The sequence below is a fragment of the Martes martes genome (assembly GCF_963455335.1).
Source record: "Martes martes genome assembly, chromosome: 17".
Taxonomy (NCBI): Eukaryota; Metazoa; Chordata; class Mammalia; order Carnivora; family Mustelidae; genus Martes; species Martes martes.
The window spans coordinates 57,467,469-57,492,649 of record NC_137905.1 but is presented as its reverse complement, the minus strand read 5'-3'; the positions used below and the strand labels follow the sequence as shown (position 1 = coordinate 57,492,649).

General features: G+C 49.7%; 1 protein-coding gene across 1 annotated transcript in view; it reads right to left on the bottom strand.

Moving 5' to 3' along the window:
• Positions 1 to 23,110, bottom strand: part of NLRP5 (NLR family pyrin domain containing 5) — a gene marked incomplete at both ends in the record, with an annotated part of 28,895 nt that extends 5,785 nt beyond the window's left edge. Inside the window, 9 exons of the mRNA XM_080828636.1 lie at positions 212 to 486; positions 1,695 to 1,851; positions 3,589 to 3,759; positions 6,007 to 6,177; positions 8,091 to 8,261; positions 11,576 to 11,743; positions 13,016 to 13,186; positions 14,631 to 16,215; positions 22,822 to 23,110. Coding sequence (XP_080684762.1) covers positions 212 to 486; positions 1,695 to 1,851; positions 3,589 to 3,759; positions 6,007 to 6,177; positions 8,091 to 8,261; positions 11,576 to 11,743; positions 13,016 to 13,186; positions 14,631 to 16,215; positions 22,822 to 23,110 — 3,158 coding nt within the window. The remainder of the gene's footprint in view (positions 1 to 211; positions 487 to 1,694; positions 1,852 to 3,588; positions 3,760 to 6,006; positions 6,178 to 8,090; positions 8,262 to 11,575; positions 11,744 to 13,015; positions 13,187 to 14,630; positions 16,216 to 22,821) is intronic.
• Between the last annotated feature and the right edge of the window lie 2,071 nt (positions 23,111 to 25,181).

Genomic DNA, 25,181 nt, shown 5'->3' with positions numbered 1-25,181 from the left:
GAAGTAAGGCCTGTGATGTCAGGCCCCTTGCCCCTGTCTCTACCCCTGTATCCCCAGGACGGTGCCCGGCGCACGGTGGGCACTTACTGGTTGAACAAGGATCTGGTTGTCGAGCTACCTGTCGGCCTCGGGATAAAGGGTTTCTCTCCCAGGCAGCCCGCCTGCAGCAGAAGGGGGTGTGTGTCTCAGAAGACAATCGCCAGGGACTCACCCGATTATCTGTAGGCTGCACGTGGGCTGCGCGAAGGCCAGACACAGCGTTGTCATTCCTTTAGGGCTGAGATCGTTCCGCATCAGATTCAAGCTGGTCAGGCGCTGGCTGCCGAGGACGGCCGAGGCGAGGGCCTCGCAGCAACCGGAAGTCAGTCCACACGCCTCCAGCCTGCAGGGCCAACACGCCAAGAAATGCCTCCAAAGTTCAGCGACGGACCCTTCAACCCATCGGACTTTCAGGGCAATGTTTAAGAGTGGGGGGGGTGGTGGGCTCTACCCCTGGCGTTTCTGGTCCCGCAGTTCTGGGGGAGGAACCTGGACATTTGCATTTCTAACGATTCCCAGGCAGTGATGCTACCTACCACGGCTGCTGGTTCTCCTGTTAAGAGGCGCTGGGTGACTTAGTGACAGTTGCGGAAAGAACGCAAGATAACGGGCGAGAGCGCTTGCAACCAGGGAACAAAACAAGGAACACGGAGAAAGACTTGCTGAGAACCTGCATTTCACCCAGAACCCGAGAGACAAGAAGGAAGCCAGGTGGACGGGGCAGGAAGTAGTGACGGGGGGGTGGGGAATTGCACACGGCTGGCCCTCGCGGGAAGGAGGCTGGGACCCATCTGAGCCACGGACAGTGAACCACAGGGGAGATGGCCACAGGGGAGCCGGAGGCCCCTGTGCGAGAGGCGGCTGGGCATTTTAGGTCACATTAAGGATTTAGGATTTTATCCTAGGAGCCGCTGATGGCTGGAGCTTCGTGAGATGTAGTAACTGGATGGCAGCTGCGTTCTCCCGTGTTGGAGACGCGTGTCGAGGTACTCAGAGGGGGGCGACAAACTGTGAAATGGTTTACCAGATGGAGCGAAACACTGGCCATCGTTTAAACTGGGCGGTGAGCCAGCAGGTTTTTAATGTCCCAATCATTCTAGACTTTGTGTGTTTGGGAACTTCTTGTCACAGGGTAAGAAGTCGTGGGGTGTGCTCGGGTACTTTTAACTGCCTGTAGTTGGATGGTGAGGCAGGTTTGAATAAAGCTCACTGTTATTATCGGTTTTGCTTCTGAACTACCATGGGAACCTCTGTGAAGACAGGACGTCTCAACGAGGGAGGCTGTGGGAAGAGGCAAGGGGAGGGAATTCCGCGAGTGCACAAGGCACAGCATGGATCCCCGCAGGAGTGAGGTTAAGCTGAAAGCGGCAGGGATCCTTCCTTCATTGTTTCAGAAAGAAGGGAGCGTGGGGACAGATATTACGTGGTTTCGTGGTGGAACGTCCAGGGCTTTCCCGGGAATGGCTTTATGTTGATGCGAAGGGGTTGAGCTCATTTGCTGAGCAGCCGGCAGAACTCAGCTGGTTCCGGCGGGACCGCGAGAGTGGGAACACCGTCTCGCTCGGCAACGGCGGGCTCGGCTCCCCCTTCCCCTCCCCAGCCCTCACACCGTGGGCCCGGGAGCTCGCGCTGCACACTCACCCCAGCCTCCGCACAGAAGCCCTCCGGTGCCTCAGCCCCTCGCACAGCGCCGTGACGCCATCATCTCCCAGGGCGTTCATGGCCAGATCCAGGCTCTTCAAGTGTTTGTTCCTCGTGATCACGCAGGACAGTTTCTTGCAGCAGGCGGCCGTGAGATGACACTTAACCAGCCTGCAAGAGGAGAACCCGTGTCCTTTGAGGCGCGTGCCAGAGGGGGGTGGTACCTGGAAGCCTCGGCGGGGCTCTCCTCGACTCCTTCCGCACCGGGAACCTTTCTGTCCGTCCCTGGGAACGGCTCGGTCTGGGCAGCGTCCGGGGCTCAGGTGAGGAGGCCTGGTAGTGGCGGGCGGGGAGCTCGCGGGATGGGGCTGGAGGGATCTTGGGGAGAAGACAGGGAAAAACACAAGTGAGGAGAAGCTGGGGGAGTCCCTGAGAGGGTGAGAAACGAGGCGGGTGACAGAAGGTACTGAAATGCTAGATGGGGATGGGGTTGGGGTTGGGGTCCAAGAGGGGAGGGGTCTTGTGTTTCGGTTCCCAGGATGAACGGGGAGGATGGGGACGGGGAAGGCCCCTCGCGGGTGACTCATCTGCGCAGATGACGGAACAGCTCCGCGGCCTCCTGTCTTCATCTACAAACAGAGCCACACCCTGGGGTGAGAGCACCCACCTTCCTGAGGCGTCCGCACCAAGAACGGGCAAGAGCTCAGTTGCTGGGGCTCACACCCGCCCACCAGGTGGGAGGGCCGAGCCTCAGATGCCAGCGAGGGTCAGCGATGATCGTGAGGACGTGACCCCCAGCACGTCACTGTGACCCCAGAGAAGCGGCACCTCCAAGTGATGAAGCTTTAGTGTCTACACCGGGCCAGAGTAGGCCTTGAGATGACGGGTTCGTGAAAACAAACGTAGGAATGGGCACTGGGGTGGGGAGCCCTCAGCTCTGTGCGCTACGATCTCTATCCAGTTTCTTTCTTTTGTTTATTATTGGAGAAGGAGAGATATTAAAATCGTCCTACTTTTTGGTTCGCTGATTCTACCTTTGTCACTGAGAAGAAGATACTACCAAGTACACAAAGATTTAGAAGGCACGTGTGACTAAAACATTGGGCAGAAGCTCAGTGTCCAGCTTTGGGGCATTTTTACAGTTATGATGCATCATTAAGTGGAATTTCATACCTTATCTAGTTTAGGATTATGGTCTGCAGATCCTCAAGTGAGACCAGAAAGCCAGGTTTGGGCTCCTAAGGGACTTCTGGTCTCCCCTGGAAATGACTGGTAGGGGGACTACGTGAGTCTAGACACGGGAAATATTGAAAGCGCTGGGCCCACCATGGGCAAGAACCCTGTCAGCGGTAACTGCTGGGATCCTTTCTTTGTAATGATTGTACCTCCAGGAGGAATTTGCCGAAGTATTAACAGCATTTACTGCTCGGTTGTTAGCCTGGGGATGTATTTCTGCTCATCGAGGACTTTTAACTTTCCTGTAGTCTGTTTAAGGACAGAATACTCTTATTAAATAGAAACATTTCAATAAAAGGTAAAGAAATTGAGCCCCGGAGGGAGAAGGTGTTGGGAGCGAGCCCTCCCTCTCTACCCTACATGCAGAATAAACAGCTGAAGAGTCACTTAGGGCAAGCAGGGGTCTTGTGAAAGGTGAACGGGTTTTGGAAATCGAGGGTGACGTGAGCTCCAAAAACGCTGTCATGGGGCTCCTGTCCGGACTCCTTCCCATGTCCTTCCCACACTCACTGCGGCAGACGTGGGAAAACAGGAGCATCTGTTGACCCAACTAGACCCGATTACCAAGGACTAAGTTTTGGTACCCGTCTTCCCACTCACGTCTCTGGACTTGCTAGGAACCCCGGACTCCAACATGGGAGAGCTGACCCCCCAACCACTGTTGAAACTTACTCCAGGTCCTGGAGGTGACAAGATGGTTCCATCAGGACCTCGCAGAGAAGGTTCATCCCATCATCTTCCACAGGGTTCATGCTAAGGCTCAGATGTGTCAGACGTTTGTTGCCCATAAGTGCGAACGCAAGAAAGCCACAGCCGGCGACATCCAGGTTGCACTCATTTAGTCTGTGGGACGCACACGAGGGAAAGAGGGAGGTCATACCCATGACTTGGCATCACCTTGGGTAAGTCACTTCTGTTGGTCTCAGCTTCCTCCTCCTCTAAGAGGGAATTATGTAAGGGGACACTTAAGGAGGTTTCGGCTTGGGCGACAGCATGACCGTGACGTGCTTGGCCCAAGTCTGGCCAAATGTATGCACCAGATGTTCCAGATCCTCTTTTTAATTTTCCTTCATACTTGACGTGTCACTTTCCTGTGGCCGCCGTAACGAATTACCACGAACTTAGTGGCTTAAAACACACATCCATCTGGGGCGCCTGGGTGGCTCAGTGGGTTGGGGCCTCTGCCTTCGGCTCAGGTCGTGATCCCAGGTCCTGGGATCGAGCCCCGCATCGGGCTCTCTGCTCAGCGGGGAGCCTGCTTCCCTTCCTCTCTCTCTGCCTGCGTCTCTGAGTGCTTGTGATCTCTGTCTCTCAAATAAATGAATAAAATCTTTAAAAAAAACCACACACATCCATCTTACAGTTCTGGAGTTGAGCGGATTTTTACTGAGGCAAAAATCAAGGTGTCAGTAGGGCTGTGTTCCTTCTGGAGACTCCAGAGGAGAATTGGTTTTCTTGCCTTTTCTGGCTTTTTATAGGGCTGCTCGAGTGTCTGGCTGCTGGTCTTCATTCAGCATCCCCTGTCACTCCGTCTCCTCCCCCACTCCTCCTCTCCCTCATAGCAACCCCTTCAAGGACATTAGGGCTACTCAGATAATCCAAGATAATTTCCCATCTCAACGTCCTTAATTTGATCACACCTGCAAAATCTCTTACCATGTGAGTTTACCTATTTACAGGGATTAGGACATGGACACCTGGGGGGGTCACTCTTCTGTCCACCAACCTCAGTGTCTCTCCATCACTTACCAAGGAACCTTGGGGCCCACATGGTAGACAAGCACGTTCAAGTTATATTCTTTAACAGAATTTACAGCCACAGGTAGACCATTAGCCTATGCTGATTTTTTAAATTACAGAGTTATTGGTGAGCTAACTGGTCAGTGGGGGTGACATGGCAGAAAGGGAAGGGACCCCAGCAAGGCAAGCTGACGTGTGGAACAGGTGTGACACTGGTCTCTTGTTCTCACCAGCAGACCAAAGATGTGGGCTGGAAGAGGACCCCGGCCACGGGGTGGCCGCTGTTAAAGCATTTAGGGAGACTGCTTGCTGTCTGCTAGCTAGAGGACACGGCCTCCCCTAGCTGTGCGCGTGGTGCCGTCTGGAGTGCTGGGACACCACCTCTGTGGCTGCCGACCCTGGGTCACCATTACCGTCATCTGAAAATCTCAGTTATCCAGCTTCCCCTCCCAGAACCTAAGCTCTGTGAACCCAGGGACTGCACTGGTCATCTCCGCATCACCAACAACCAAGAATGTTCGCCGGTCACCTGTGCTTAATGGTGTCAGTCCTCATTATTCATGGGCTATGCGTTTGCATGTTTGTCTGCTTGCCAAGATTTGTACGCTGCTGCCCAAATCCATCCTTGTGGTCCCTGTGGTCCTTCGTGGATGCACGTGCGTGTGCACAGCAGAGAAATATTCGAGCCACCCCACGCACACACTCCCTACGGAGGCCAAACTCATTTCAAATTCGTTGTCAACAGATCTCCTTTTCATGATCCAGTTAGTGCCACGTTTTTTTGCATTTTTGTGTTTTGTTGTTGGTGATTCGGTTGTTTAAGTTGTGGTGCTCACGGGTGGAGCTGAAGTCCGGCCCCGTGTTCCCACGCACAAGCAGCTGTGCTGGTGCCCGGAGAACGCGCTTCGTAGAGGAGCTTCGTCCCGCCACGAGTTACAGCACTGTGGGCCCAGAGCGCCACGAGAACGAATCAGCGACGCGCATTCAATAAGGGGTCTTCAAACAGAAACACACCCAGCAAGGTTAGGCGCCGGTTGGTTGATGAAGATGAGACTGAGGCTCTCAGGGACCTAACCCCATGTCTCCCTGTGAGCGGTGGTGACTTTGCAGACCGGAACTGCAGGAAAGAACGAGAACCGCCTGGATTTGGATAAACGAGGACTTCCCACTGCAGGAAAACTGGCAGAGGTGGGCGTCTCCACGCACGGAGGGAATCGGCGGGGACGGGAGGTGGCACTTATCCGTCCCCTTCACCGTGCAACCGTGCTCCCACGGCTCTGAGCTCGGCCAGGGGGACATGCTGTTTGTGAAAAGGCAATGCAGCCCCCCAGGAAAGCGAGCTGGACTCACATCAGCCTCTGTAGCCCACAGCTGGGTAGCTTTATGGCTCGACACAGCAAATTCACGCCTTCGCACCCCAGGCTGTTGCTTGACAGGCACAGGTGCGTCAAACTCTGGTTGCTGATGAGGGCTGAGGCCAGGTCCCGGCAGTCGGCAGCTGTGAGGCCACAGTTCCCCAGTCTGCAAGGAGAGAGCCCCCGGGGGGAAAGCATGAGGTCTGTTCTGAAGGTTCCCTCCCTCCGTCCCTCCCGAGGAAGGGACGGAAATGCCAGCCCGTGGCTGACCATGCCCTCGCAGACATATGGTGATGTCACACTGTGTCTTGGGTTTAACTTGCAAACCCGACCCTGATGTTCTGGGTGGCCTGGGTCACGAGATCTGCCACCACCCACAATGGGACACATGGACAAGGTCAGCCTGCCCCCCTCCAGGTGTCCTTGCTCCTCACATGTGCCATGAGATGTTGTTGAGATGCGGGACCCCCCATTTAGAAGGTGACCTTCCCAGTCCACCTGTGTCTCAGAGCTCAGTACACAATAACACTTGAAAACGAGAAGTTTGTTGTACTTCTCTCATGGGATTGTGGCAAAGCTAAATGAACCAACACATGTAAAGTGCTTAAAACCATGTAAAAACAAGCTTTTCCTCCATATTACCAAGAGTGGCTTATTTGGATGAAGAACTACTGGCTGGGTTGGATTAGAAGGGGGTCAGGATATGTAGGCCTGAAAGACGTCACTTTGGCATAAGGATGATCTTGAGCTGAGAGCAGCTGGGAAAAAGCAGACACAGGAAGGGCTCTGTGTTCGCCCCCATCTGCCTAAAACAGGGCATGGATTTCCCTTGTGCGTGTGTCCCTCCTCTTTGGTACCAGCAAGAGAATAACCCTTGTCACCAGCGATGGACGGGACATGGAGAAGAGTCATCATATAACCCTCACCATTAGTTCCTTCTCATATACTAGTCACCTACCCACAACTTATCAGCCCCTAGAATCCCCAAACGCCTTTTGTCTAATCACTTCTCTGCAATTTAGTGTAACTTTGGTAAAATGACATAGAAGCTTGGGTCTAACCACTTCTTTGGGTTTCTCACATCTTTTCTGTGAAGCCTCCATGCCCATTAAAAAAAAGTAGTACCGATAAAATATGTGTGCCCTTTCTCTTGTCAATCATCAGTTTAATTTGCAGGCCTCAGACATTGAACCTAAGAGGATAGAGGGAACGTCTAACCCCTATAGACTGAGGGAGAGAAGATATGTTGGCTTCTAAGGTGATCCTCTCCCCCTCAGGACTTTATAAGGTAATTTGTGCCATTTTGTTTTTAATTTTTTCTATGACTTGACTCAAACTCCCCATGAAAGCGGGATGTTATGGACACGGCATGCTTTGGGAGAGGTGCGGGAAACAACTCTGCCCAGACTGTAGATCATCAAGGGGGAGATTTCCGAGCCTTAGGTGTCAAACCAGAGCTCAGGTTATCGTTTTGCCTTTTATTCCCTCTGTGGCCCTAGACAACAGATGTCCCTTCTTCTGGGTTCTATTTTCCTTATCAGGGGTGGAAATCATTCCTAGCTGGCAGGTTGTGAGGAGGGCATTCATGGGACGAGAACACTCAGCACACAGCCTGGCGTTCTAGGACCCCATGGATGGCAACCCCAACCGCAGGCTGACTCTGGGATTTGGGCGCTGGTGAAACTTTCCAGTATGTACCACAGCAGTACTAACTGTGAGCACAATGCTGTACGTGAGATCCCAGATCTCACATGTCTTTCAACGGCGCATCTGTACCCTTTAACCAACTCCTCCCCGTTTCTCCCCTCGGCCACCAGCCCCTGGCAGCCAACATTCTTCTCTCTGGTTCTACGCCTTTGGCTTCTCCCCTAGACTTTTGTATTGTTCAGAGTTTGGTAGCAAAGACACAGATGTTATTTACTGTCTTGTTTATACCTCAGTATCGGGGCACTCCCATGGGGTCAGAACTCCCATTCTAACCCCTGGCTTAGGCACCCCCTAATTCCCTCTCTCCTCCCCCACCATCTGGGCCGTGTCAGTTAAGAGAAAGGAACCCTGCTGGAAAGAAGCGCGACTCACATCAGCTTCTGCAGGGCGCACTGCGACGCTGCCAAGGACTCACAGAGAGCCTTCACGCCCGGGGTCGCCACCTTATTTCCTACCAGGCTGAGAGATTTTAGGCTGACGGATGTAACAAGGATCTGGGAGATCACCAGGCAACAGGCGGGGGTTAGTCCACAGTGATCCAACCTGCAGAGATAAACAACGGAAAGCACCTTCTCATTCCTCCCCCCAAAGCAAGTTTCCTTGTGCACCGGCCACTCTGGCCGTGTCGCTGACTTCTGGACATGGTTTGCTCTAGGCTCAGGGTCTGAGCATCTGCTGTTCCTCGTGTTTGCACCGCCCCTCCTCATCCCCAACCCCACGTCTTTATGTGGTTCCATTTTTCATTGCCTCCTCTACTGAGTCAGCCAGTCTCCAAACCTTACCTAACTGTGCTGGCCCACCCCACCTCACCCAAAACCCCTCTCTCCAGCATTACTTCATGCATAGAAGGATCGCCAATGTTTGCACTTAAAAAAAACTGAAGTATATCTTACATGTAACATTGAATAAGTTTAAGGTATAAGCATGTTGATTTGAAACATTCATACACTGCAATGTGATTGCTGTGGTATCAGTAGTGGGTACCTCCATCAGGCCACGTAATTCTTTCTTTTTGTGGTGGAAATAATTAAGACCTAGTCTCTTAGCAAGTTTTATGTTGATAATACAATGTCGTTGTCTATAAGTATTAAACTGTGCGCTAGGTCTCCAAGACCTGTGCACCTACTAGTTGCAAGTTTGTATCTTTCAACAACGTATTTCCACTTCCCACCCCCCCCCAGTGGCTGATAAACACCATTTTACTCTGTTCTTAGGAGTTCAACTTATTTAAGATTCCATACGTGAGATCATAGGGTGTCTGTCTTTCTCTGTCTTTCTTTGTCTCAGTTTGCATGATGTCCTCAAGGTTCCTGCGTGTTGTTGCAAATGGCAGGATTTCCTTCTTTCTCGGGACTGTTTGCACTTGTTTATGGTTCGTCTTCCTCTCTGGAACAGCGTCTTGATGACCCTGGCCTGGGATGGCGGACGCACATGGGGCAAAGCCAGACACTTGTCCGCAGTTGCTCTGGGTCCATTAAAGCTCAAAACAGACCTTGTGTTTCTCGGTCTCGGCAGAAGCATCTAGTACCAGTGTCTTTAGACCAAGTTAATCTAATTGGCAAAACACACGCGCAGGATCTACAAATCCGTGGTAACAGCCCCAAACTGAAAAGGACCCAAACGCCCCTGGACAGGTGAATGGCTGTGCTAACTGTGGTTATCCTCCTACTGAGTGGTACTCAGCACTGAAAATAAGCATGCCACTGACAGATGCATCCAAGGGGCATCGGCTGATTGAAAAAGAGCCGATCTTGGGGGCGGGTGCCTGGGCTGCTCAGTCGGTTAAGCATCTGACTCTTGATTTTGGCTCAGGTCCTGATCTCAGGGTCATGAAATCGAGGCCCACATCAGGCTCCACACTAAGCATGGAGTCTGCTTAAGATTATCTCCCTCTCCCTCATCCCGCTCTTGCTCATATATATATATATATATATATATATATATATATATATATATATATATATTAAAAAGAAGGAAAAAAGCCCATCAGAGGGCAGTGACATACTGTAGGATTCTACTTAGAAAGCATTGTCCAAATGACAAAATTATGGAGATGGAAAACATCAGTTATTTTCAGGGATTAGGGATAGTGTGGCTGGAAGAGGGAACAGGGTGATGACCCTCAATCTTGGGTATGGTATGGTTTTACGAGTCCCCACCTGTGACCAACAGGCAGAGAAGGACCTCCGTGTGATGGTCAGTGTCAGTGTCCTGGGTTTGACGTTGTATCATAGTCATGTAAGGTACAACCCCGAGAGAAACTGCCAAGAGGGTTCCTGTCACCTCATTTTTTATCTTTATGAAACACTGATGATCACAGCTTTGTAGTAAAGCTTGCAATCAGGTAATGGGATGCTTCCAGCTTTGGTTTTCTTTTTCAACTTTCCTTAGTGATTCAGGGTCTCTTCTGATTCCATACAAATCTTAGGATTGTTTGGTCCAGCTCTTTGAAAAATGCCAGTGGAATTTTGATCGGAATGGCATTGAAAGTACAGATTGCTCTAGGCAGTATGGACATTTTAACAATGTTTACTCTTCTGATCCAAGAGCATGGAATGGTCTTCCATCTTTTTGTGTCTTCTTCGATTTCTTTCATGAGTGTTCTGTAGTTCCTCGAGTACAGATCCTTTACCTCTTTGGTTAGATTTATTCCCAGGTATCTTACGGTGCTCGGTGCTACAGTAAATGGAATCAATTCTCTAATTTCCCTTCCTATAGTTTCATTGTTAGTGTATAAGAAAGCCACGGATTTCTGTACATTGACTTTGTATCCTGCCACGTTACTGAATTGCTGTATGAGTTCTAGTAGTTTGGGGGTGGAGTCCTTTGGGTTTTCCATATAAAGAATCATGTCATCTGCAAAGGAGTTTGACTTCCTCATTGCCAATTTGGATACCCTTTATTTCTCTTTGTTGTCTGATTGCTGTTGCTAGGACTTCTAGTACCACGTTGACGAGTGGTGAGAGCGGTGAGAGAGAGCGGTGAGAGCGAGCGGTGAGAGCGAGCGGTGAGAGCGAGCGGTGAGAGCGAGCGGTGAGAGCGAGCGGTGAGAGCGAGCGGTGAGAGCGAGCGGTGGGTGAGAGCGGTGAGAGCGAGCGGTGGGTGAGAGCGGTGAGAGCGGTGAGAGCGGTGAGAGCGGTGAGAGCGGTGAGAGCGGTGAGAGCGGTGAGAGCGGTGAGAGCGGTGAGAGCGGTGAGAGCGGTGAGAGCGGTGAGAGCGGTGAGAGCGGTGAGAGCGGTGAGAGCGGTGAGAGCGGTGAGAGCGGTGAGAGCGGTGAGAGCGGTGAGAGCGGGCATCCTTGTCGTGTTCCTGATCTCAACGGGAAGGCCGCCAGCTGTTTCCCGTTGAGATGATATTCGATGTGGGTCTTTCATAGGTGGATTTTATGAAGGTGATGAATGTTCCTTCTATCCCTGTTCTCCGAAGAGTTTTAATCTGTTTTAAAAGGTAACTGAGGGTGCCTGGGTGGCTCAGATGGTTAAGCCTCTGCCTTCTGCTCAGGTCATGATCCTGGGGTCCTGGCATCAAGTCCCGTATGTGGCTCCCGGCTCAGCAGGGACCTTGCTTCTCCCTCTGCCTCTGCTTCTCTCTCTCTCTCTCTCTCATGAATAAATAAAATCTTAAAAGTCAGTTACCTTTTCATCATAGTGAAATATGCATAATGAAGTTTACCGCCTTGCCCGTAGGTGCACAGAGGGGCGTGTGAGGTCCGCCCACGGATGCTGCTGCCTGTCCACCACCACCACCTCTGGACGGCCCTCTTCCTCTCTCACGGGTTTGCAACTTGCTGCGAACATTTAGAAAGGGAAGCCGACGAGGGCAAAACCGAAAATGCAGCAGCCACGCCCAGAGCGTACCTCAGCGATTCCAGCAAGCAGCTCGGGTGTCTCAGCGCTTGGCACGCCATCGTCAGGTCGGCCTCCTTCAGGTGAGTGCTCTCCAGGTTCAGGTATTTCATGTTACGGTTGGTGATGAGAACCATCCAGAGATGACGAAGGCCCAGGGGAACCTGCGCATCTTTAAATCTACTCAAGAGAAAGCGGAAAATACGCACGAGACTATTTGCATTTATGTAATCTTAAAGATTTTAAAAATTGTGTAAGTGATCTCTACACCCAGTGTGAGGCTCGAGCCCACAATCCCCAGATCAAGGGTTGCACGCTCTACCCACTGAGCCGGCCAGGTGACCCACGCTTACTTAATTTAAAGCAACAAATTCATGAGCATGCATGAGACGTCAGGCACTGGAAACAGTATCAAGGGACGCTGATACCCCGAGATCTCAACAAGGAGCTGAAGGAGAGAGTTACGCTGATGAGTGAAATACACTCAGTCCATTGAGAATGGAGCTCCATGGGGCATCTGGTTGGCTCAGTTGGAAGAAGAGGCAACTCTTGATCTTGGGGTCGTGAGTTCAAGCCCCATGCTGGGTATAGAGATTGTTTAAAAATAAAATCTTAAAGAAGAGAGACTAGAAAACTATAAACAGATATGGTCAAGCTCAGCTGAAGAGAAAGTTCAAATATCAGACGAGCGTGTATGTCGTGACACCATTTGGATTAAGAAAAGTCGTTTGCCGATATATACACATAGTTGCATGGGAAGCTTATGAGTTGTTAGTAAGGGAGGTAGGAAGTTGAAGAGGACCTCTGGAAACCCCTGTAACACCCGAATCTCGTTACCACACATGGTGGGTTACTGCTGTGTTACAAATACACACACAGTGGGTTACTGTGTTGCAGATACAGTGATGACACAGACTCAGGCTCATCACTGCCTGGCAAGAGTGAAGAGCAGGGGTTCCCAGGGGCAACGCTGCAGAACCTTTGTCTGCGGCAGAACTAGCACTTCGTCTCCTACTCCAGGAGCCTGGGGTGTACCCTGAGGTCTACCACAGACCCAGGACCTTACCATGTGTTCAAATATTTGTTACCTTATTAATGAACCTAAAAGCATTAAGAACTGATTTAAATCCTCCCTCAAGTCAAGTACTTCCGTCTTGCAGTGGCCTCATGCTCCAGCCATTTGCCTACAAGGAGCTCCTCATACCTTTGTCCCTACTAACGAACTCCTATTCATCCTTCAATACCCAGAGCGAATGAGCCTGCCTCCATAATCCCTTCACAGGGTCTTTAGTTTCTCCCCATTGTGTGCTTCTGGGAACTTGGCTCCTGTATCTTCCACAATAGCTATCCCCTCTGATTACATTCTTAGATGGATCTTTTCTGGTAGGTGGGAGAAGAGAGCGGTGACATAGCCACACCAAGGGGCATGTGGGGGGTGCCGGGCAGCCTTACATCAGATTCTGTATTTTACATGTTGGCTCCCTCAGCTTGATGCACAGGGTCTTCATGGCCCGCTCATTCAGGACACTGCCGCTCAGGTCGAGCTCCCGCAGGCTCGGGTGGGTGCTGAGCACGCCGCAGAGACTTTCCCAGCACTCAGCAGCAAGGGTCTTGGCTGGCATCCTACGAGAGAGAAATCGACATTGGCTTCTACAGGATGGGATTTAACACGCGCAACCGCCCCAGCGGCGTCAGAGGAGAGGAACCAGCGTCTGACGGCAGGACGGGCCCGGCTTCGGAGGCGCTCAGGTCAACTTAGTGACGCCGCCTTGTGCTTTCATTGCCTGCTCTCGCTCCCACCCCGCCCCCTGCACATTTTAATACCCCAGGGGGGACGTACGAAGACAACGTGGGGTCGCCAGCCCTTGAACTGGGTTTACCCTTAGATTCCGGCTCCCCCTTGAATGGAAAATGGCGCAGCCACTGTGGAAATCAGTATGGAAGTTCCTCAGAAAAGCAAAAATAAAGCGACCCTGTGATCTAGTAATCACATCTGTGGGAAAGAACTGAAGTCAGGATCTGTGCACTCTATCATCCCCGACAGCCAAGATTCGGAAACAACGTAAATGTCCACTGACAGCTGACGGATGAATGAAGAAAATGTCACACACACACACACACACACACACACACACACACACATGCCAGGGAATGGTACTCAGCTTTAAAAAAGAAGCAAATCCTGCCATTTGCTAGAGCAGGAATGAACCTAGAGCACGTTATGGTAAGTGAAATAAGCCAGTAACAGACAGACACATCCCGTCTCACATGTAACATTTAAAATAGCCAAACTCGGGGCGCCTGGGTGGCTCCGTGGGTTAAGCCTCTGCCTTCAGCTCGGGTCATGATCTCAGGGTCCTGGGATCGAGCCCCGCATCGGGCTCTCTGCTTAGCGGGGAGCCTGCTTCCTCCTCTCTCTCTCTGCCTGCCTCTCTGCCTACTTGTGATCTCTCTCTCTGACACACACACACACACACACACAAAATAGCCAAAGTCGCGGAAGCAGAGAGAGGATGGTGGTGGCCTGTGGCTGGGGGGCGGGGGCGGTGCTGGCGGAAGACTGTGGAGTTCTGGTTACACGAGACGGATGTCTAACGAGTAGTAACTATGTGAGGTGGTGGGTATGGTAATTAGCTTAATCATGGTGATGATTTTACCAAATTGTACATCTTAAATAAGTACGATTTTCATTTGTCAATTATACCTCCATGAAGATGGGAAGGAAAGGCTGTGCCTGGGCAGCTCAGTCGGTTAAGCCTCTGCCTTCAGCTCAGGTCACGATCCCAAGGTCCGGGACTGCGCCCGCTCCGCGGGGAGTCTCCTTCTCCCTCTCCCTTTGCTCCTTCCCTAATTTATTGCCCTCCCAAATAAATAAAATCTTTTTAAAAAAGAGGGCATGTGTGGTGGTGGGCACTGGGTGTTCTACTCAACTAATGAGTTGTTGACACGACAGCAAAGACTAAGGATGTATTACACGTTGGCGGATTGAGCATAATAAGACAGTGAGGATAGGAAGAAAAAAAAGACTAAATGGTAAAATAAAAAAAAAGTAAAATGAAGGATTCACCCTTGGGGAATGAGGGGCTGCGCGTCGGAGAACTCGTCCTTCGAGAGGCTCTGCGGGACTTCGATGCGGATTCTCTGCAAATACCAGCACCGCTGTAGACAGAAGGCGGACACCAGCGCATCCGTCCGGTGCTCTATCGGGAGCCAAGCTTCCTGGAAGCTGTCCAATGCCAAGTGGACAAACTCCTCGTCCTGAGTCTCGAAAAGGCAGTGCAAGGCATCCAGCGAGTCCGGCGGGGTGCAGGTGCCCGGCTGTCGCCCCAGCAGAGAGATCCAGCTCAGAAGCCCCCGCTTCAGCGCCTGGGGGACACAGCGCCCGAGCAGGACCTCCAGAGCCCCCGTCACCTCTTTGCTCATGAGGCCGAACAAGAACCGCTTCATCTGGTGCAGGTGGGCATCAGAGCCGGCCTGTCGGAGCTCCGCCAACCTCTGCATGAGCACAGGACAGGGACTACTCTCTGTCTCCAGTCCTTCTAGAACGTAGTGCAGGGCAGCACAAAACTCCTGCAGGCTGACGTGCAGGAAGGAGTAGCAGCACCTCTCCCGGCTGCTGTCCCGGAGGAGGAGGTCTGTGCGAAGCAGAGCGGAGAGCTCAGACTCCCGCAGTCCGTGGGTGCGGAGGTCATCTGCAGAGAACACGGACTTCCCGCGCCACACGCCCTGCACCGCCAGGAGGCACAGGCTCCTCAAGACGGCGGCCTCGTCCTGGCTGAGATGGCGCCGGGAGGCGTCTCGAGGGCGGAGCTGGTGGAACACGAACGTGGCGTACAAGCTTGTGAGAGTGTGGCAGGGAGGGGGAAGGCGCTCTCCCCACACCTCCTGCAGGTTCAAAGCCTCACAGATGAGCGACCCCAGGACAGGGACTTGGCACGCGTCCAGCAGCGAGCGGCTGTCGGCCACGGCTCGCAAGACTTGCGTCTTCTGATGCTCGTTCCTCGTGTGCCGAAGGAGCAGCTGGACCCTCTTCTCCACGGAGATGCCCCCCACGAGCAGGTAACGGGGCGACGTGAGCATGGATTTGAGCTTCTCTATGCCCGTGTCTCTGACGGTGATCATCAGGGAGGACTCCGGGAGCAGCGCTTTCTTCAGCAGACTACGCATCAGAACAGACGGGGGTCGCCTGTCTGCCCAGTCTTCACAGAGACTCTCATCGTCATCTTGGAAGGCGAAGTCCAGGTCATCGAAACCGTCAACGATAAACAAGAGCCTTTCTGGTTGGGACATGATCTCCATCATTGGAACCGGGGAGTCTGGCCACTCTCCGGAAATTAACTCTGCAAAGCTGCCGTCCCTCATGCACTGCATGTCTCTGGCACGGAGGAAGAAGACGTAGGAGAACCTGGCCTGGTAGAGTTCGCCCTGTGCCCAGCACTGCAGGACCCTTCGGGCCAAAGCAGATTTCCCGATTCCTGATTTTCCGTGCAAAACCACAGTGCGGGGCTGGAAGCCCGTCTGGTCTGGATTGAAAGCTCCCAGCAACATTTGCATTTCTGGACAGTCAGAGGCAAGGTGTTCAAAACCATGGAATTCATCCAACTTTGCAGCAAATTTTGTCATCACGTAGCTCTTGTAGTCCCTTGTGTTATCTCCACGGCCCAAGTTGGACAGGGGAAGGGAGAACAAAAACAGGAAACAACATTTGAAGAAAGTCTGGAATTTAGGGAAAAAGAAAAACCAAAACAAACCCCCAAACCCCGGACCTAGAATCAGCGGTCCTAAGTCAGACACGGTTCTTGTGTTCCTTCCTACTGATGACAAGCTCCGTCCCTCAAAGACCACTTCTGCAAAGCTTAGGAACATCCTACAAACTCGCTCTATCTGTCCCCTTTGATCATTCTTTTTAGCACTTAATACCCGACACATTACATCTTTGTTGGCTTCCTGTCCTCGTCCCCTCAGTAGACCCCATGCAGGGACTTATTTATTTACTGTTGCGTCTTCAATATTCATGAGGATGCCTGGCACCCTGTGGACACTAAGTATTTGTTAAAGGAATGAGCTTTGCCCAACAGTCCTACATGGTCTCTGAAGGACAGAGAGGCGTGGGGGAGCGGAGGATGTGTGCGCCGTGGCCTGAGTTCCAGGCTTGAGAGACAGGCGTGCATCTCCAGCAGCCCTGGGCTCCCGTGGAGAAACCCCTCCACGCAGGGGGTCCGGCTCTGCACAAAAAGTCAGTCATGGCCCTTGAAGTGAGACAGATCCTGTTTGAAATTCTACATTCTGCTGTATGCTGTCAGTTTCTGAGCCTCAGTTTCCCCACCTCTGAGAGGAGATTAACCTCCTCTTAAAGTGTTGCAGTGAATATTTAAGAGAGAATGTGCCTTCAAAATTTATTAGTCCAGGGTTTGGCAAAAATGACCAGTGGCCACTACTGTCATTACAAACCATAATTCCTTCACATTATCTGGTTTTATTTATTTATTTATTTTTATTTTTTAAAATAATAATAATGGTAGATAAACTTTTTTACTGAGAACAGACCATGTACCGGGTGCTGTATTTGCTATTCCAGGTTGGTGATTCTGCTTCTCTTTCTTTTTTTTAGTGATTTTATTTATTTATTTGACAGACAGAGATCACAAGTAGGCAGAGAGGCAGGCAGAGAGAGAGGGAGGAAGAGAAGCAGGCTTCCCGCTGAGTGGAGAGCCCGATGCGGGGCTCAATCCCAGGACCCTGGGATCATGACCTGAGCCGAAGGCAGAGGCTTTAACCCACTGAGCCACCCAGGCACCCCTCTGGTTTTATATTTATCCCAGCACTTGTTCTAAATGGCAACTTTTATGCGTCTGGTTGTTGTCCAGCACCTAGACTGTGGTTTAAGTTCCATGAAAGAACTTTACCTCCATACTTCCGGCCTCTTCAACAGTCTCTGCCGTCTGATAGGTACTCAGTAACATGAGAGAAGCCCCTCCAATCCTGGGTCTTTACATTTGTCAGTAACACTATTATCTTTTTAAAAAAAAGGCAAGACTCTCTCTGTACGGGTGTATAAGGCAATGACTATCTCTACATAAAGTCTCTACAGAGAAGTTCTACACCTTAAACTTCATTATTCTGTATCAGGGACGGGTATTCAGGGACTGTATTAAAACCACAGGATGCAGGGTGCCTGGGTGGCTCAGTGGGTTAAGCCTCTGCCTTTGGCTCAGGTCATGATCTCAGCGTCCTGGGATCGAGCCCCGCATCGGGCTCTCTGCTCGGCAGGAAGCCTGCTTCCTCCTCTCTCTCTCTCTGCCTGCCTCTCTGCCTACTTGTGATCTCTCTCTCTCTCTCTCTGTTAAATAAATAAATAAAATCTTTTAAAAATTTTTTTAAAAGGATGAGCTTTTTGGCACACCAATTTAAAAAAAGAATCAAGTAACATTCCTCAGGAGAGCCTGCTGTCACCTCCTTGGTGAGCTGCTATCTCATAGAATCACGGCACCTGGGATATCACCTTCATTTTGTGTTTGGTTTGGTTGACATAGAACTGTACATGGCCATGTGGAGATATTTTACCACTATGTTTCCGTCACAGCTCTTCCAATGGTAGGTATCCCCAAAATAAAGTTTGGCAGAAGGAATTGAGGGGAACAAAGATTACCACTAGCCAAGGAATTTCGAACAAAGAACTCACCTACTCTTGTCTCTATATTTAGCTCCTATCAACCGAACTTGTGCTTGACGCCCAAGTTCATCAGAATCACAGGTTTTTGGAATCTCTCTTTGTACCCAGTGACTGTAGATGATCACAGTGAACACACAGGACTCTGTCCTTGGTGATGATTCTAGGAGCTCTTGGGGAAGAGACCAGTGTACAGAGATGAGTGCAGGTGAGTAAAGGGACAGTGGACTCCCGGACCACCCAAACTCCATTCCAGGATGGAAAGAAAAAGTCAATCAGTTTTCTTTACCTTGTTGTTTTATCTCAGCGGATATGGCACCATCTTGTTCTATAGCTTGTGAAATTTCTGCAAAAAAGAGAGGAAGGATGAATTCCCCCCTCTTATGTAAGTATCTGAATCAAAGAGGGCACAGACCCACGTCTTAAGACCAGTTTGAAAATGGCAGCTGCTGGCTCAGCGAGACAGACTAACTGTCTGTAAAAGGAGCACTTGATTCAAAATCCGAAGCTATGAGGCTCTGGTTTCATTTCTGCTTTTAACTCGTTGGAGACCTCTAAGCAAATCATTAACATGAGGGATAAAACCTGGTGGATAGGAACGGGGAGGGGGTGGTCTCTACTCAAACATAGGATGTAAGTGGGAATTCTGTCACTTCCTACTTATGAGGTCTTCATCAGCTGGGCTTACAGGCTTCTGTATGTTCATCTGTAAAGCTAGGAGAACCGTTCCTCTGTTGTGGAGTTGCCTGTCTATACATGTAGAGTTTGGGCAAGCCATCTGGCCTCTGAATCTGTTTTGTTACTGGACAGTTGGAATTACAGTGACTACCACACAGGATCCCGTTGAGATTTGTGAGATTAAAGCATGTGACGCCATGCTTGACTCACAGGGTCTCAACAGGTGGTAGTTCTGACCGACAACGGTAATTTAGAGGGGCTTTCCAATGTGGCTGGTAAGACCCCAGCCTTCATCGATTTTGTTCCTACTACCAAGATTAGTCAGGCCGTGTCTTCATTCCACACCATCGCTAAACCCCTAAGTAATCCATAAATGCATAATACAATTTTGTCCACGGGAAGATAATATATAGGACTCACCCGGTTAAGCTGACATTTACATTAAAATTGGAACAATTGAGGGGCACCTGGGTGGCTCAGTTGGTTAAGCAGCTGCCTTTGGCTCAGGTCATGATCCCAGGGTCCTGGGATCGAGCCCCACATCAGGCTCTCCACTGAGCAGAGAGCCTGCTTCTCCCTCTCCCTGCCGCTCTGCCTACCTGTAATCTCTATCTCTCTGTTGAATAAATAATAAAAATCTTTAAAAAAAAGTTGGAACAATTGATAACCTCCGGGATTCTGAGACTCTGACTCATCAACTGCTCAGACTTTGGTTTTGAAGGGGGTTTTCCTAGCCGCAGCCCAGACAAAGCTGCATCAACAGGAACTTGGTCCTGATTCTTCCAAAGTGTTAGACTTTGCGGTCAGTGCTGACTGCTGGAAGGCTGGCGATGTGCCCGTGGTAGTGTGGTTAATATTGGGGAATGCTTGCTGTCTATGAAAGCCTACATCTTTCCCTCTACGTTGTGGCTTCACTGCTTTGATCCCTTTTGTTGGTCTCCCTTTCCTCCACTGAGGTACGGGCTTCATGAATGTGGGAGATTTGCACGTACTTTGTCCACGGATGTAACAGAAGTCCACAGAGCAGTGCCCGGCAGGCACCAGTACGCAGCTATTTCAGGAATTGTATTGAGTCTGATTTCATGCTATCTGGAGCTCTGCACCAAAGCGTCCAAAACAGACCGTCAGGTGGAGGTTGTCCTGGCAAGGTCATGAAGTTGCCCAAACTGAAGATGGGAACCCAAAGAGTTGTAAGAAAGCTTTAAGGTCACAGAGTTCTCTTGGACTTTGAATAAGACAGACCATGATTACTAGATCCTCAGGGCCCAGGTCCAGGCTAGAAAGAACACTGGACCATCAGAATTCATGGTTCAAGTCCCGGGCGTACCAGTAACTAACTGCCATGTGGCTTTAGACGTACCCACTGTCCCAGCACGTCCACACTGACCTGGCACCTCTTTCATGCTTGGTTCCTGGTCTTTCTTCATTTGTGTAGAATTTCCTGGTATTTCAGCCGGTGAATATTCTGCAACAGAGAGGAGATGACACGACTGTCTCAGTAAAGTCACAGCAATTACCCAGACTGGGGATGAGAGCGTCCTCTACCCAAATGACTGAGGGGAACCAAGAAAGCCTCTGGATCTCAGTTTGTCCCATGACTGGCTGGTAACGGAGACAATGGAGTCAGATCCCCCAGTGACACCAGCCCAGTGACATAGCAGAGACTGGTCATGAAGCGTGCTTGGAGTTTGAACTTGTGAATTCCAGTCCCATTTTTGCTGTCTGGCCTTGGGTAATGCACATGAGGCAGAGTATTACAGTTCTCCAGAGTTTATCTTCAAGAGTCTACCTCAGCCCCTCTCTTGAACTTTAGCTAGTTAGTTGACTACTCACCAGAGTAGTGAATTATCCAAACAGAGGTGTCCAAGTTATGAGCGCTAACACTGGCCACTCTTTCTCCAGTCTACTTGCTCTAAAACATCTGTTCCAGTGTTTCTTGGGATGAGCTAATAGCCCATCCACTAGGACACCTAGGTGGCTCCGTCGGTTAAGCATCTGGCTTTGGCTCAGGTCATGATTCCGGGGTCCTAGGATTGGGCCCCATGTCAGGCTCCCTGCTCAGCAGTGAGTCTGCTTCTCCCTCTCCCTCTGCCCCTTACCCCTGCTTGTGCTGTCTCTTTCTCAAAAGGAATTTTTAAAAAATCTTAAAAGAACCCCATCCACCCACTTTCTTATGCCAGAAACAAGGGCATCATCCTTAAGGCATATCCTCTGTCTGCCTTAAGTCCTACAAAACCAGTGTGTCTTCTTTTGAAACATCTTCCAATTGCATTTCTACTTTCTTTAACAACCACTGCCACTCTGGCCCAAGACACCACTATTTCTCCCATGGGGTACCAGAATGGCCTCCTACTGGTCTCCCCACATCTAGTCATGCCTCTTTCTGGACCACACAACACATCAGCAACAATGCTGAAACGCCAATGGGATTATTTTTACCCCTGTCCCCTTCAAAATGAATTGTTTATGCTTTGCCGTTAAAATTATCCTCAAGATGCTGTGCTGTTGGACTTGTAGTCTACCTCCCCATATTAATCTCTTGCCTTGCTCCCTCCTGTTCTCCGTGGTCCAGCCAAGCTCCCTGTTGAAGGCTTCATAATGCAATCTCTGTTGCTCATCCTGTTTTCTCTACCATCCCCAGTTAGCTTGGCTAGCTCCTCTCTTCACATGTGTTTCAGCTTTAACTTCACTTCTTCTGGAAAGTTATTCTAGTCTTCATTTCTCTCTGGTCTGGAATAGGAACCTCTCCTTTTCCTACACCATTTAAAAAAAAGATCACCATCGTTCCCTCTTCCTTACAGCACTGGAAGCTATAAATCTCTGGCTCATAACCCATGAAGATTGAAAGACATGTTAGATAATGAGTCTCATCTTTGTCACCTATGAGCTCATGTAGAACTTGGTAGAACCCGTGTTTTAGCTCCTGCCATGGGGAACCCGTTTCATCAGGTGGGTTTGACTCCATGGCAGGGCGGTTTCAACGTAGTGCCTCACCTAGAGTACGGACTCAGTAAATATCAGTCATCATTTTAATTTTATAACCTTCGTTTCCTGTGAATAATATCAACATGTTTTCCACTTGGGGCTTTTTGGAAGCTTGGGAGGGATAGCTTCTCTTAAAGTCCTTTGTAGCTATAGATGCTGAGTTACATCTAGGGACGGCCATACCTGTAGTCTTTAGGGTCAGTCTGACTGTTCACCCTCGGGACTCTAAGTTTTCTGTCCATGGTCGAAGAAAAGAATTCTTCCTGATAAAGGAGGACTATTTTCTTCCACTACCTTTCTCCTAAATACCCTGAGCTAATCACACAATTTGATCAGAGCATGTTGCTATGATACTGACACCAACAGTCTGACAAGATCAGTCCTTAGACAAGTTCCTTGGCTTTAGCCTCAGGCAAGAAATATGGGAGACACCCACTGTACAACCACCACAGTGTTCTCAATAAGTGAATGAGTGAAATGTTAACCACTTTGTGAAATGTTAACCACTTTGTATACATTACGTTATTGAGTCTTTGCAAGAGCACAGGTAAGCATCAAAGTTACTATTCCAAGTGTGGAGTCCAAGGGTCAGAGTAAAAGGAAATTTGCCCAAAGTCACACATAGAACAAGCAGAAGGTCCAGAGCTCAAGCTTAGAACTTAGGACTCCAAGTCCTGTCTACGAACTTCAACCAAATTCTGTCTGGGTAGAGGGTCTGTCTACTCATTTCTTCTTTTTTCCACAGGGTGGGGACTACTCTAATTTCCAGCCAGGCAGGATGACTAATGAGTGACTTCTCACAGTTCAGACTCACACTGTGGAGATGGACCCAATTAGTGACCAAGGATGCCCTCTTCATTCCCATGGGAGCTCAAGGTAACCTCCTTTCTCTCCCACCCCTAGATTTCCCCCAAGGCATACTCACTTTTCATCTCTTTCCTTGCCTTCTCAGAGAGTGTGGACAGGCCCATCATTTCAAAGATGTCATTGGATATTTTCCAGACAAGAGATTCTTCATAATGCTCATGCAAGAGGGAGGCTAGATGATCCACATTGGCATTGTTCACTTCAACCCGTGGAAAGGAGCACATTGCCACTTCTGAAACTTTTTCCATGAGCAATCCCTTAAATGTCTGAAACTCTTCCTTGCTTAGCTGCATGAAACACCATTGCAGTGCGTAGTTGGAAAAGGAGGGTAGTTTGGCTTCTCTCATCTTAGCGCAAGGCTGAGAGCTCAGATTTTGATGGAAAAGCAGATTCCTTAACAATATGGAGAAATGGTACCTGTGGAAGATTAATAAGATTCAAAAGAGACTCTTGGATCAAATCCTCGGGTTCATACAACCAACCTCGTCAAGTCACTAGAAACAACATTTTCTGTTTGTTTTGTGAAACACACAGAGAAGCCCAATTCATGGGTAACAATTCTTCATAGACTTTAAATAACTTGACATTATATCTATTTATCTTGTTATAAGAATATAAATTCCGGGATGTTTTGCTGCCTTTATCCCTCATTCCCAAAACAGCACCCGGCATAGAGTCAGATTAAAAACACTTAAAGAATATGAAAACATTAACTTGAAAGTGTATGTGCTCTGCCACATTTATTGTAACATTATTTACAATAGCTAAATTATGGAAGAGAACCCAACTGTCCATCGATAGAGAATGGCTAAAAAAGACGTGGTACATGCACAATGGAGTATCACTCAGTCAAAAAAGAGTGAAATCTTGCAACTCACAATAACATGGATAGGCCTATCGGGTATGATGCAAAGTGAAAGAAGTCAGGCTGAGAAAAATACCACATGATTTCAGTCACACACGGAATTTAAGACACAAAACAAATGAGCAAATTAAAAGAAAAGAGAAAGACAAACCATGCAATGGACTCTTCACTGTAGAAAACTGATGGTCAGTAGAGGGGAGGTGAGTGGGGACGGGGTTGGGGGGAGACAAGTGATGGGGATGAAGGAGTGCGTTTGTGCTGATGAGCACAGGGCGGTGTACGGAAGCGTTGAATCACTATGCTGCCCACCTGAGACTAATGTAACACCGTATATTAACTATACTGGAGTTAAAATAGAAAATCAAAAACCCCTCAAAACACCTGTCAGTGATGCTCTTGGCTAATATGTCCTACTCATGGGAGCTGGCAAGTAAGCTACCACCGTTTATGGAAAATTAGTCACTATTTATTTAAAGTAGGCTCTACACCTGACATGAGGCTTCAACTCATGGCCCTGAGACCAAGAGTTGCATGACGGCGAGGTCGCCCAGGTTTTAGATCAGGGGATTCCTTTTGGGTCTGTTAAGTTAACATGAAGTTACCTAAACACAAGTAGAGTTTCGGTGTAAAAATGGATAAATGTTTGAAAAGCTCATCTGATAAGGGTCTTGTATCTAAAAAATGGAAATCCTTTTATATTAATAAAAAGAAACAACCCAATTAAAAATGGACAAATGATCTGAATAGACAGTTCTTCAAAGAAGATGTACACATGACAGGTGAGCACAGGATGCTCAAGTAGATGGCAACTTGTTTTTCTCCCCAGGAGTCCTATCACTGTGGAAATTAGCTGTGTTCCGTGTTCTTACAGTTGCTGTACTTCCAAGTCTGGTTTGCAGATGCCCACTGAGGTCCTGTCTAGCTCCTTCCTGGTGCTGGACCCATCCCACCCCAGTACAACCAGACTGCGAGGGACAGGTCTGGTCAAACTCAGCATTTGCTGGGCTGGCTGAGGCGGGCGGGGCATCTGCTCTCTGCTCTCCTGACCCACACGCTGGCTCCTGGCAGTCATTTCCTCTCTGCCTCTCCACCTGCCGTGCTGGGAGGATTCCGGTTTACCGTCAGAGAGTCCGAGGATAAAGAAACTGAAGATTATAACACACATGGAAGGAAACACAGAACTGCATGAAAGAAGGCTAAAGAAGGGGACAGAGATGCCATTGTGACGAAATGCTACATTTCCCAAGTTTGAGTATTTCAAACACTGCTTCCAGAGACAAAGAGGTCTACACTGGCACACGATTCCCCCCAAGATACAGGACACAAGTTATCACAAATGCCTTAGGTGGCACCCCTCAGACCATCGCCATGGACGGACCAGCTGCCTGGTCCTTTTCCTTGCATTCCTCCATTTCCCCTTTCTATCCCAGAGAGAGTTCCGCGGCAGGGAATGGCTAATGAGGATATCATGGCAGAGGGCAGCTGGTGCAGTCGGCCAGACCTGTGTGTTTGTGGGCCAAGTCCGAAGGCTCAGAAAGTAAGTAGAACTCACA